Source organism: Caretta caretta, chromosome 2 (assembly GCF_965140235.1).
Source record: "Caretta caretta isolate rCarCar2 chromosome 2, rCarCar1.hap1, whole genome shotgun sequence".
Lineage (NCBI taxonomy): Eukaryota > Metazoa > Chordata > Testudines > Cheloniidae > Caretta > Caretta caretta.
In genome coordinates, this window is record NC_134207.1 from 84,038,663 (window position 1) to 84,052,402 (window position 13,740).

The 13,740-nt window shown below is 42.3% G+C and overlaps 1 protein-coding gene across 1 annotated transcript in view; it reads right to left on the bottom strand.

The window, feature by feature from the left end:
- Positions 1-13,740, bottom strand: part of YES1 (YES proto-oncogene 1, Src family tyrosine kinase) — a 68,106-nt gene that overhangs the window by 5,590 nt on the left and 48,776 nt on the right. The window contains exons 7-11 of the mRNA XM_048840409.2: positions 8,775-8,930; positions 7,940-8,119; positions 2,669-2,745; positions 1,260-1,413; positions 114-245 (exon numbers count right to left, since the gene is read on the bottom strand). Of these exons, the coding sequence (XP_048696366.1) occupies positions 114-245; positions 1,260-1,413; positions 2,669-2,745; positions 7,940-8,119; positions 8,775-8,930 (699 nt within the window). The remainder of the gene's footprint in view (positions 1-113; positions 246-1,259; positions 1,414-2,668; positions 2,746-7,939; positions 8,120-8,774; positions 8,931-13,740) is intronic.

Here is a 13,740-nt window from a genome sequence, read left to right on the forward strand (position 1 = left end):
TTTTCTTTTTGCGAATACAGACTAACACGGCTGTTCCTCTGAAATCCCATTATGATCATCATAACATACTGGTGTTATATTTTCTAATAAAGCCTTGTTTAATGCTTTCTTACCTGGATATGGCACTCTACCCTTTGTTACCAGTTCTGTCAGCAAAATTCCAAATGACCACACATCAGATTTGATTGTAAACCGACCATATAATGCTGCCTCAGGAGCTGTCCATTTAATTGGAAATTTGGCTCCTAAGACAGTGGAGAAAAACAGACACTTTTTTCCTAGATCCAGTTTGCTCACACTGAAGTATGTATGTGTTTTTGTATATACAGTAAAAGCTGTGTTATCTGGCCCCCTACCAACTGGAAAGCTCTATAAATCGGCATTTCTAATCTTCCTAGAAAGTCTGGTTTATAGTCCGGTTGGCATGGGGCCGGCAAACTCCCTACCTGGCTCCATGTGGCTCCCCGGAAGCAACGATGTTTCTCTGCTGCTCCTAGGCAGAGGCGTGGCAGGCGACTCTGTGCACTGCTGCTGCCCCTGCCACGCCTCCACCTAGGAGCAGAGGGACACATCGCCACTTGCGGGGGAGCTGCCAAGGTGAACACCCTCCGGATCCGGCACCCTACACCCCCTCCTTCACCCCAAGCCCCTACCCTGACCCTCCTCCAGCAACCAAACTCCCCCCCAGAGCCCGCCCCCTGTCCTGCGCTCCAATCCCCAGCCCCGTACCACCTTCTGCATCCAAACTCCCTCCCTCTTAGTCAAACAGCATTTTTCACTTATCAGCGCTCCGCATTCCTCCAACATGCCGGTTTAAAAAAACCACAAAACTTTTACTGTATATAATTTGAAATAAATATTGGACTACCAAGAATTTAAATTTTGCTTTGCTAGTTCAATTAGTTGGATGGCTTAATATCATTTAGTATAAAGGGATTTTTCAGACTGGAAAACATTACAGCAATTAAGATTTTCAAAAGTGACTTGTGATTTTGGTGCCCGGCTTGAGTAACTTATTTTCAGCAAGTGCTGAGCACTCTCCCACTGAAATTCAGGCCTATACAATGTGCCTCAGAGGATGGGAACCCAAAATCACCAAATAATTTTCAAAGTTTACTTGTTAGTGAAAGCTGCAGCAATTAAAGTAGTGGGAGTTGGGACCAAACATATATGCCTTCAAGGGTATGATTATTTTATATATATATATATGCATAAACCTGTACATAGATTTATTTATACAGTAAATAAATCTGTCTTACCTTGTCTGGCAGTGTACTCATTGTCTTCTATTAACCTTGCTAAACCGAAATCTGCAATTTTACACACAAGATTGTCTCCTACAAGAATATTAGCTGCCCGAAGGTCTCTGTGGATGTAGTTCATTCTTTCAATGTACGCCATGCCATCAGCAATCTGAAAAAGAAAGGTTTTATTTAAAAGCTATATTTGGTGACCAGACTCATTTCTCCAAAAACAAACATGTAACAAGCCAGTCTTTTTGGTGCCAGTTCTGCTATATATCTGCATAAAATACGTCATCACAGCTGGCCATTATAGCTTGCTGATCATTAATAAAGTGTATTTTACTCCAGGACATCTAATAAAGAGATATTTCTTGTAGCAAATTATAAAACTTCAACAGAAGCTGTACAGCAGGGGCGGGCAAAGTTTTTGGCCTCAGAGCTACATCGGGTTTCCAAAATTGTATGGAGTGCTGGTTAGGGGATGCTGTGCCTCCCCAAACAGCCAGGTGTGGCCCGGGCTCCGAACCCTATCCAACCCCCCTTGCTTCTCACCCCCTAACGGCCCCCCCCAGGACTCCTGCCCCATCCACCACCCCCTGCCCCCCCTCCCAGATCCCCCAACCTGACTGCCCCTCCCAGGACCACTGCCCCATCCAACCCCCCCTGTTCCCTGTCCCCTGATGCCCACCCCCAGGACCCCTGCCCCATCCATCCCTCCCTCCCTGTCCCCCGATTGTTCCCCCGCCGCCCTTTCCAATCCCTCCTCATTCCTGACTGCCCCCCCCCGGACCCCACCCCATCCAACCACCCCTTCTCCCTGTCCCCTGACCGCCACTGGAACCCCTGCCCCTGACTTCCCCATACAACCCCCCCTCTCCTTCCTGACTGCCCCTCCTGGGACCCCATTCAACCCCCGTTCTCCGCCCCCTGACCACCCCGACTCCTATCTACAACCCTGCTCCCTGACAACCCCCTCGATCTTCCCTGCCCTCTATCCCCCCCCCCCCCCTTACCCCTTACCGTGCTGCCTTGAGCATCAGTGGCTGGCGGCGCTACAGCCGTGCTGCCTGGCTGGAGCCAGCCACGACACTGCGCAGCACAGAGCACTGGGTCAGGCAGGGCTCTGCAGCTGTGCTGCCCTGGGAGCTCACAACCCCGCCGCCCAGAGCATTGCGCCAGCACTGCAGTGAGCTGAGGCTGCAGGGGAGGGGCCGGGGGCTAGCCTCCCAGGCCAGGAGCTCAAGGGTCGGACAGGAGGGTTCCACGGGCCGAATGTGGCCCGTGGGCTGTAGTTTGCGTACCTCTGTTGTAAAGAGTAAAAGCATATAGAACATTCAGCTGTGATGTTCGTTGGTATATCTGTTTCACATTTTTAACATGTTTTCTATGTGGAAAATACTCATTTGTTGACTTATACAAAGTACCTGAGCAGCCATGTCAACTAACTGTGGAAGTTTTAAGCATTTCCCTTCTCCTTCTTTAAGGAAGTCTAGTAAGCTACCTGTAAAAAGAAGATAAACATAAATTAGGAAAACACAGACGCAATCATTAAGGTCTAGCTGAAAGCCTCTAAGAGGGAGTTTTTCAAAGACACAGATGGGATTTAGGTACTCAACTCCCATTGACTTTCAAAGTCCCAGTGCCTTTGAAAATCTCCCCCTAAATATTTCCTTCTCCAAAATGTAATACTGGGTTTGCACAATCTAATAGTGTTCCTTTAACTGCACACATGGGAAAATTACTAACAGCAAGTTTCATCCAATTCTGCATGCTCCTCTGTTTAAAATACAAGAATTGGTCATAAGAATGTCTCTCTTCCTTCCATATCTCGGTTACTTCACCACACTCCAGAAACAAGTGCTCACAAGGTCAATATGAAGAAAGCAGACATTAGGAATAAAATGCTGCTATGTTACCTACTGGTACAATGCCTTGGATGCTCATGGGAATCCTTAAAAGGTTTAGCCTAAACTTTAATTAATCTATACAAAATCTTGTCATTAATAGCAAAAAGAAAAGGAGGACTTGTGGCACCTTAGAGACTAACCAATTTATTTGAGCATAAGCTTTCGTGAGCTACAGCTCACTTTATCGGATGCATTGATGTAGCTCACGAAAGCTCATGCTCAAATAAATTGGTTAGTCTCTAAGGTACCACAGGTCCTCCTTTTCTTTTTGTGGATACAGACTAACACGGCTGCTATTCTGAAACTTGACATTAGTAGAACGTTATGGTTGCGTGAGGAAGCACTTACAAGCCAGAAACTGCCCAAGATAACTTTGCACATGCCACCTTAACAGCGCTCTTTATTCACGTGCTTCATAGTCGATCTGTAACATGGGGATCATAATATTGACCTCCTTTGTAAAACACTGAGCTCTACTGATGAAAATTTATTTGTAAGAACTAGGTATTATTTCTCAAATAATACATTATATAACCTTAAATACATATGCAGAATCTTGCAATCCTGTATGCCACTGTATATAGCAAGTCGTCTATGCAAGTAATTTATTGAGAACACAATATTTAAATATAAATGAGGTATTTCATAAAAAACGTACATCAAAAGAACGTTAAGACTGCAAAACCAAGCACTCTAAAGTTTAGAAACGTGACTTAACTCAGCGACCGTATGCACATGCATTACAATACAGTCTTTAATTACATGATCCCAGTATTTTTTCTACTGGGCCATCCATCTCTTCCCAGTTCTCATCCCTCTGTCGTTGAACAAGCCAGGCTAAATGGGAGACAGCAGGGGGAGCACTGAGAGCAAAGAAAGTGTTTCATTGCCCTCAGATCTGGTAACTGGTGCCAGAGTGGCCACCAGCAGCAAGGAGAAACAACTGCAGGAAAAGGCTTGCTCAGCCCCTGCAGCACTGGGATGGCGCAAGATCAGTCTGGTAGGCACACAGAAACTGTGTCAGGATGGAACATGTTTAGTACAGACAGAATCTTTGAAGAATAATGCTGCCAGTCAATAGCAAACATGTTATTGGGCATGTGCAAACTGAAAAGATCAGAAATGTATAATTTGGCTAAATTTGGGTGGATTTTCCCACAGGGACAGCAAGAGATACATTGCTGACACGAGCTTGACACCTTTGCCAAACTTCAGGTCCCCGACTCTAAATCATGGATACAGGACAGCTTTTCAACAAAATGGTTGTAATTAACATGGACAAAAATAACATTTTCCTATAACCTCATTCAAGGAAACAACAAAACCATTTTGCTGAAACGTAATATATATTTTTTCCCCAGCCAGAGGTAGACACTGTCAATGGAAAATTTCCGCTGGAATTGTTGAAGTTTGCCAAACTAATGAGGAACTGAAAATAGGGTAGAATAATGGAAAGCATCAGGCAACCTTAACTATATAGATGTCTCTATCAGAGCTATATATTCAACAGTATAAAAGTGAAATGTGCTGGCATATATAAAGGGATTAAAATTACGACATTAATTCTTTCAATGACTATATCACTATCATCAGTGCTTCATTAATACATCTGACCATAAATGCACTATTAAATTAAATATTTAGCACCTGCAAACTGGAGCACCGTCATTTTTAGTTACATAGTACCCTTTGCTTTCATCAACTTAATTTAAAAGCATATATGTATATGTACAGAAAACATTACATTTGGTACCAAAGTGAAAATTTATCCAACCAGCGTACCAACAGTATTGTCTATGGTCTGGAAGCAGCTGGATTAAATGAAACAGACATTAGAAGGCTGGAAGCAGTAGAGATGAGAGATCTTCAAAAGATGGCAGGAGTAAAGTGGAATGATTTTAAGACAAATGAAGAAGTTAGGAGACTAGAATGTAAAAATCAGAATATGGGATTGGCTACAATCAAAAAGATTATGATGGTGGGGACACTGCAGAAAACAAACACATGATAGGATGCCAGAAAAATAATATAAACACAACCAAGGTCAGACCTAGAGGCTGAAAAGTAACCAGATGGCAGGGACACGACATCATACACAGGGACACGACCAGGCTAGGCTTAACGGAGGAAGAAGGCATAGACAGGAATGAATGGCAATGCTGTACTACTCCCTGTGCCTGCAAAGGTGCTCCAGGATTAGAAGAAGATAGGAAACACTCTATCTGCCACTGAAATGCAATAGCTCCTTACGTGAAATATCATGGCTATTTGTAAACGTAAATAATATTTCAAATGAGGACAGTAAAAGTAATAGGGCACACACATCCTATATTGACTATGTTAAATAATACCCTTTGCACTAGCTAAATGGACTGCTACTGGACAACTGGAAGCTAATAAATTCTTAGGTCAGGAAGCATCCTTACATCATTGATGCTCCTTGTCAGCTACCTACACCATTTAACAAAAACAGAGACATTTTATATAATGTATAATGCTTTGTTTGCAGCCTCTTTCACAGTGAAGAAGAAATAAATTATTTACTGCATAACTAAATACATTCAGGTGTGTTTAGAGTATAAATTTTTTTTTTTTAATTTTTGGATGTGAATTAAGTTTCCCTAAAATACATTAAGGAAGTTATTCTGCCACTCAACCTCAATTATATATTAGGGAAATTGTAACGTTACACAGTTGCAGTTTTTGCTTTGAACGTATCAAAAACAGCAATGTTGTTTGTTGTACTTTCTTTTTGATTCCAAAATCCATCTCCCCTCCTCTAAGATACATATTTTAATAGTCTTTCCTCAACTACATATCACATTTATACAAAGAACACTAAAACATTAGTACTGCTTGAAAGGAGTTGCAGTGATTTAATAACTGACCATAATTTGTACTCCTTAAAAGGCAGCAATCTTAAATCTTGGTCTCTGATATAGAAGCTTGCCCACCTGTAAGCATACTATAGGTATTCAAGAAAATGTTCTCTTTAGTATGAAAATATGTTAAAATTCTAGAAACTGGAGTAATTTAAGAAAGTCACACCTTCCAAAATGGTAAAGACAAAAATGGAATGAAAAATGTTAAAAATAAACAAGTCATAGACTTTTCAGAGCAATCTCATCATTGTAACTGCCACAAGTTTAAATACATATGATATATTTATAATCGCTTGCTACAATTTTCTGTTTAAAGGAACAGCGATGGGCCAAACCAGGATCTCTGTGGTTGATGTTCTGCACTAAATTCATGAGACACGAGATTTCCATACCCTGTTTCTTGGGGAAGGAGTATTGTGGAGGAGCAAAGACCTTACTCCAACTTCTAGTAATCTGCCTGACCAGGAACAACACTGTTGGGCTCTGTCGTGCTTCCATGCAGCTCTCTTTTCCTTGAAGAAGACTGTTTTAATGCTGGGGTCTCTGAGGCTAGCTAAATTAACCCTGAGAGGTAGCACTGGCAATTCTCTTGGGGTGGGGTGGGAAAAGCAGTGCAAATAATGAAAAATAATTACAAAAAACCCAAACAAAACACACCAAAACCCAACCCCAACAACCTGATTTGATTAAAATGCCACAACCTTCTTGTTTCAATGGCTTTGTGCTACTGGGGGTAAATATTAACAAAACAGTTTATGCACTAGTATAAAATTGATTCCCTCCCCCCTCCACTGGCTTTTTACATTTTCAGAAAAATAATGAACAATTTGTCTAAGATTAAAATGGAAACTAGAGTTTTACATTTGTAATATCGAAAACTGCACAGTTGATTTTTGAAATACTTTAGTAAGCCTACTTTGTTTTGGCAATGTTCCAATTCAAGTTTTAATTTTTGCTTTGTACCATCCCATCTCAAGTAAGTAAATAAATACATAAATGGCTTATTCTAAACAGTGAAACCTGATTTCACAAGGCTGTTTTAAGATCTGCCATCAGAGAGACTGCTTCATTTCATTCATTTCCATTTTGTTTTTATTTTTAAAGTTTGAAATCTTCAGTTCCTCTCCACCCTATCTGGCCTGATCCAAAACTTTAAAAATATTTCATATGCTATATGCGCTTTGATATAATTTGTAAATTTTATAATTTCAGTTTCTGACTTCAATCTGATTTCTATCCTCCTAACATTGCCACAACTCTCTCCAAGATAAGCACAAGAGATCAAATTCTTCAAAAATTAAAGTACTTGATTTGGGACCTGTTCTTTTTAAAGATTGTTTAATGCTGGAAGTAAACATTTAAAGCCTATTACACACATCCTGAACCCTTAAACTTCTCTCTTTTTGGGGCGAAGGGTAGCTTGGGGAAAAAAGATGAGGAAAGAGCACAGCAAACAATTTTAGTTTACTGTTTAGTTTGCAGAACTATTGCAAGTAGATCAAACTTTTGCCCTACTAGCCTCAACAGTGCTTCTTTTAATTTCAAAAAGTTTTATTGATTCAATGGGATAATTACAAAGACTTCTGCCACTAACAGGCATCTCTGCCACATAGATCCTAGCAACTAAAAATCTGGATCTTTTGTAAAACTCATCTGGTTTAGTTCAGTAAAGAAACAGGTTATAGCAGATTTGAACAAATCATGATAGCACAAAATTAAGAAAAAAAAATCAGATCCAACAAAGATGATTTCAGAACCTATCATATGTTAAAATCTAATCACAAATTCACATGCTGGGCTAGGTTTACACATATCAGTATTCAACATGAATCAAAATATACCTTTTTTGGTTACTGGGACTTTTATTAACTTTTAAACTTAGTGCCTTCCAGTTAATATCACATACCTTTTGTCATAAATTCAGTGACTATGAAGATTGGCTCCTCAGAAACAACAGCATATAGTGGAACAAGTTTATCATGTCGTAATTTCTTCATGATCTGAGCCTCCTGCAGGAAAGCTTCTGGCATCATTGTACCAGGTTTTAGTGTTTTGATTGCTACTTTTGTGGTTCCATTCCACGTTCCTAAAGAAAAAAGTACATTTTACTGCCTCAGCTATGCTTCTAAAAGGTTTTCAACTGAAACTGCTTTTATTCTTTGTTTCAATTTTTTTTTTTTAAGGGGATAAAGCAGTAAGAACTATACTGAAAATTAGCTTTGAATTTTACTATATATAAATATACAGAAGTACCAAATACATGTAATGAGGGCATAATTTAATTATGGAGATCTAGTAAATTACAAAACAAAATTCTTTGTGTAGTCATGTGAACAACTGAGATGGAATTATTAAAGCTCAGTTTTCAAATGAGCTTTATTCTGATTCCCCTCATGCTTGTTGGGGTCGTCTCCTCCATTTATTACTTCTTGTTGCCACCTTTTCTCCTCCTAGCATACCCGTGATTGCCATTACCTCCTCACTCTTCCTTTATGGTGGCTGGACTGCTTCATACCTGCTAATCCCAGAGTCCTTGCTACTGGCTAAAGCTCATCATTCATGGTGTGAATTCATATCCAAAAATTACAGGAAATTTTGCATTGAAAGCACTTTCCTTGACACATATCACTGCTATTAGTAATTTTGCCTTCAATTCTTCATCAGATTATCTTTCCAGACTATGATATTTTAGGTAAAAATAAATAATTGCAACAGGATAGATGCAAATATCATACTCTTACCCATCCATACTTCCCCAAAGCATCCTTGGCCCAGCTTAACTTCTAGCCGCAAAGACTCTCTAGGAATTTCCCAGGCATCTTTTGATAGTCCCTGGGTCTGGGGTTTCACAGTTGGACACACAGTTGTTAGTTTATGACACAGGCCATCAGCATGCTCTGGATAATTGGAAAATGAAATCATTTAAGTTAAATAATATGCGAAAGACTATGATAAAAGAAAATAAAATACAAAGAGTGTCTAACAAAGTTATCTGTTGCATTTTTTTTGCCATTGCTAAAAAGAGCTTTATTAATAATAACAACAACAAAAAAAAAAATCAACACACTTTCCAAAAATATCACCAGCCACATAGGGTATGTCTACATTGCAATTTTACGCCCAGGGTTGGTGGGACTTGAATCAGCTGAGCCATGTTAGAGAACTCTGGGCTTCAGCATACACACTGATTCTTAATCCGTTAAAAGAAAAGGAGGACTTGTGGCACCTTAGAGACTAACCAATTTATTTGAGCATAAGCTTTCATGAGCTACGGCTCATCCGATGAAGTGAGCTGTAGCTCACGAAAGCTTATGCTCAAATAAATTTGTTAGTCTCTAAGGTGTCACAAGTCCTCCTTTCCTTTTTGTGAATATACACTAACATGGCTGCTACTGTGAAACCTGTCATTAATCCGTTAAGACTCTTTGCTGCAGCGTGCAAACCCAAATCAAACTGGCCATACCCCAGAGTCCCTAGCACCCTCACAAAACGTGGCTGCTCTAGCACTGTGGGAAAACTTTATTGCCCACCCTGCATGTTCCAGGAAGTTTGAACAGCCCAACACCACAGGCTACTGAGCAGACTGTCTATGCACTCCCAGCTACCAAAGCCAGCAACATGGAGGTGGCACCTTTTGAAGAACTTCTCTGGCTTGCACTTTCACTCCTGTGTCAGGAAACAGGTAGAGCATCCATGAGGCTCTGGTGGACATTTTGGGTGTTTTCGGAACCACCAAAGGCACCTGACAGGGCTTAGGATAGAGCAGGTGGAGGTCTACCCAGGCATTGTGGACTTGCGCTGGCTGATGCTGCTCAGTACACTCGGTATAGCCATTGATGCCCCCTATACAAACCGACGCTTCTTGTGCAGAGCCATAAGCACAGACAGGTGGGATCACATCATCATGCAGACCTGGGATGACCAGCTGTGGGTCCCAAACTTTCTCATGAAGAAGGCTACATTTCTGGAGTTCATAAGGAGCTTGTCCTGACCCTCCAGCGTAAAGACAGGTCTGTTGCCAACCAGTTTGGTGTCGGAAAGTCGATTGTGGTTGAAGTGGTAGTGGAAGTTTCTGAGGCATTCAGACGTGTGGTTTACCCCATGTGGGCATAAAAGATAATCCTGAGGTAACTGCTGACTTTGAGAGAATGGGGTTTCCAAAGTGCACCAGAACCACTGAAGGGACTTATAGTTTGCCCTCCTCAAAAAACAGGAGTACATAAACCGCAAAGGGTTCTACTCCTTTGTTATGCATGCCCTCATGGACCACAGAAGATGATTTATGGAATGTCAACAAGAGTTGCATTGGGAAGATCATGATGCCAGGGTTTTTCGCCCATCAAGTCTGTATTTATGGACAGGCTGGGACACTCTTCCCATCAAATGACATGATCATAAATTGACTTATTGTCCCTACCATTATTCTGGGGAATCCTGCCATGCCCCCCCACCCCCTTTTGCTTTGACTTATGAAACCATACTCTGATTTCAGAGGCGCTGGCAAAAGACGGTCAGCAGGTGTACAACAGTTGTGGAATGTTCATTTGAAAATCCCGTGGAGATGTCTGTCTACCGACCCATTTGGATGTCAGGGTCATCAGTATTGTCCAAATTATTGTGATGTGCTCTTCACAATCTTTGTGAAACCAGAGGTGAGCCATTTTCCCCTAAATGGACTATGACAGTAAGAGGCCACTGAATTGGCACTCAGCCAGAAAGTGCACCTACCACAGCTGGAGCTTGATGCACCCAGGCTACAGAATTTGGGGATGGTTTGTGCTCTCACATTATGAACTTACATGACACAATGGAAGAGGGGGAACAGTACCTTTCTGAATGTGCTTGTGGATGGGTGGGGATGCGGGTCATTGATTCTGAGGGATTTCAGTGCTTGGGGAGTGGTGGGGATTTGATTGCCATGCAGTGTATTTATGAATGATGTGACCATTTATGAAATGGGGGCCAGGGGCTGATTCACAGTATGGACTGATGCAGGGAAGTGGTTGAAATATAGATTTATGTAGATAATCACATTGAGGAATGGTGTTTGCTCCGATCATGTGTTTAACTTTATTATTTTAAATACACATTGTATGATGTGATGCAGTGATAGCAACACACTTTCTTGATTAAATAAAAGCTTTATTTATAAACATGTATTAGAAAAGTACAACATTTGCCCATTGCCAGGCAGCCAACTGCCATTACCAAGCCAAACATCAATAACAGAACCTTTAAGAAAAAGCAAAACACAGAGTGCATGAACAAGTGCAAAGAGTGAAACCATCTACAAGACAGAAGCCCCTTACTGTTGCATGTTCCCTGCCCCCCCATTCTCCTTTCCTTGTTTGTCGTGCACTTGGCAGTAGGGGTGGAGGCATCCATATGGGAGGGGGTCCAATATGGAGGACTGCATGGGGTAAAATAACCCTGCCTAGCCACTGTTCATGGGGCTCAACTGCATGGGGCACCCAGCCATGGAGTTTTCCAAGCTGTTTCTGGACTGCATCACAGGGGGACTGAGGCTGTGGCGTTGGTGATGCAGCAGGAGCCACTACTCGTGACCATTAGTGATATCAGCTGCTCAAACAATTATTTCTGCTGAGGTCTGTCCTCCATCCTTATCTGCCATTCCTGTTCCAGGAACTGCGAGGCAAGCGCCTGCTCTCTCACTGAAACCCTGCCCTCAAGCTATACAGCCAGCCATTTCCTCTCACCGTGTCTCTCCTCTAGCCATAAGTTCCTCTCTGTTTATAGTACTGGACCTGCTTGTTGGCCCTGTCCAGAACTTCAACAACAAATTCATCACGGAAATGCTTCCTCTTGGAATGGTCCATGACGACACTGACCCGGGCGTCTGCTGCAGTGTGGGTGAGCTGTGGAGGTACCAGAGCCAGTAGAGGTCAAGGGGCCTGGAATAGGACAAGACACAGAGGGCTATTGTCTCAATAGCTCACTGCAGGAGCATAGAAATTGTGGAAATTCAAAGGACAAAACTTTACTTTTCCAAACTGAACTTTAATATATTGTAAGAGGAATGCTTCAGACCACAGAAGTTCCCTGGACACTGCCTCGTTAATCTCAGCTAAAGAAGTGCAGAGGCAATGATAAGTTAAAAATTCAAAGCTGTTTTTGTTTTCTAAAAATTGCAGAACTACTTGGGTTGGGGTGGGGGGTGCCATCAACAGCCATGCTACAAAAGCTTTTTCTATTATTTCAGGACTTCCACATTTTGGAAGATAACAGTTGCTGTGGTGCCCAATTGGCAAAGGAGATTTTATTTCAAGCTACTGTTGGGACACCTGCAGTGTATGCACCTAAGTATTCAAATGTGTGGTGAGTGAACAGCTCATCTATGAATGAAGTGCACTGGTCAGCTACTAGGGTGGCCGTGGAAAATATGCCCTTCCCCAAAATGCGACTGCCTATCTGGAGTTCCTGCTTCAGGACAAGTTTGCAGCTATCAGCATCTGGGATTGGGTCAGAATTCATAAAGGGGACTCAACAGGATGATGTATTAGCTTTCATATGGCTTAGCCTGTATGGAAATACACAGAACTCCACAGCCAGTCTCCTTGTCTCTCCCCCCACCCCCATTTCTGGACAAAATTTCAAACCCCACTTGAATTTGGAGCAAATGAATTTTTTCAAAAATGGACTGCATGGACCTATGGACCTTTAATTGAAATGGACTAGATTTGTAAATGGAACACATTCACTCCCTTTCACCCCGGCCCCATCCACCCATCCAGATCACTGTTTTCAGGCGACTCGTTACACTGTTGAGCGGTTACAGAGCCACATACTTATAGGCCTGGCAATGTAAGGTTACTTTTAAGAAATAGAAATGCCCTAGTAAAAATTCACTTTCAAGATGTTTTTATTGTTTGCATGCCATTTTGAACTCCACATAGTGGAAGGTAGGAAAGGGTGCAGCCAAGCCACTGGTGACATAAAATCTGCCATTAGCGGATATACACTACTAGCTGGGTCCTTTAATAACTATTGCACTGGTTCATAGGATGGAAATCCCTCCTATCCCTATAGTAATATAACATTAAAATGGAGCCAGAAACTTACCAGGCCCAGGGGCAGCTTCTGTCCCTTCCGTGTCGGCTGCAGGCTCCGCAGTGGGCTGTGCCTCGGCGGGGGGACACGGGGGGGGGGGGGGGCGGGCGGCGAGAAGAGAAGAAATCAAACTGCTCCTTTGAGTATGGCCCCAGGATGTGCTGCTGCTTCTCCTACTGCAAAACCTCCTCTGGGACAGTTTCAGTAAGAGTCACTTCACTGTCCTCACTCGGCACCTGCTGCTGGCTCCTATCAGTCCTAATGTTGGATTCTGGGGCTAGAAGGGCGCCATTCTGGCTGACTACATCATGATGCGCTACTGTTGGCTCCATGTTCAGTGCAGTGCCCAGCATCCAGTCAAACTCCATATAAAACAGGCATGATGCTGGCAAGTTGTCCAAGGTACAGTTCTGGTTCCTGTTTTCATGTACTCAGTCTTGAGCCACTTAACCCGCTCTGGTTAATTTGCAATGCTGCCAGCTTCTTTGTTATTTGCTGGTATCTGTAGTCATTCCTGGTACCCTTACTAAAATCCACTCTTTTGCTCGCCTCGCTCTAGAGATGCACCAAAATCTGGCTGTACACCCATGACCATGAAGCAGTGCACTTTGCAAAAGACTTGTTCTGATCTGTCTCCAC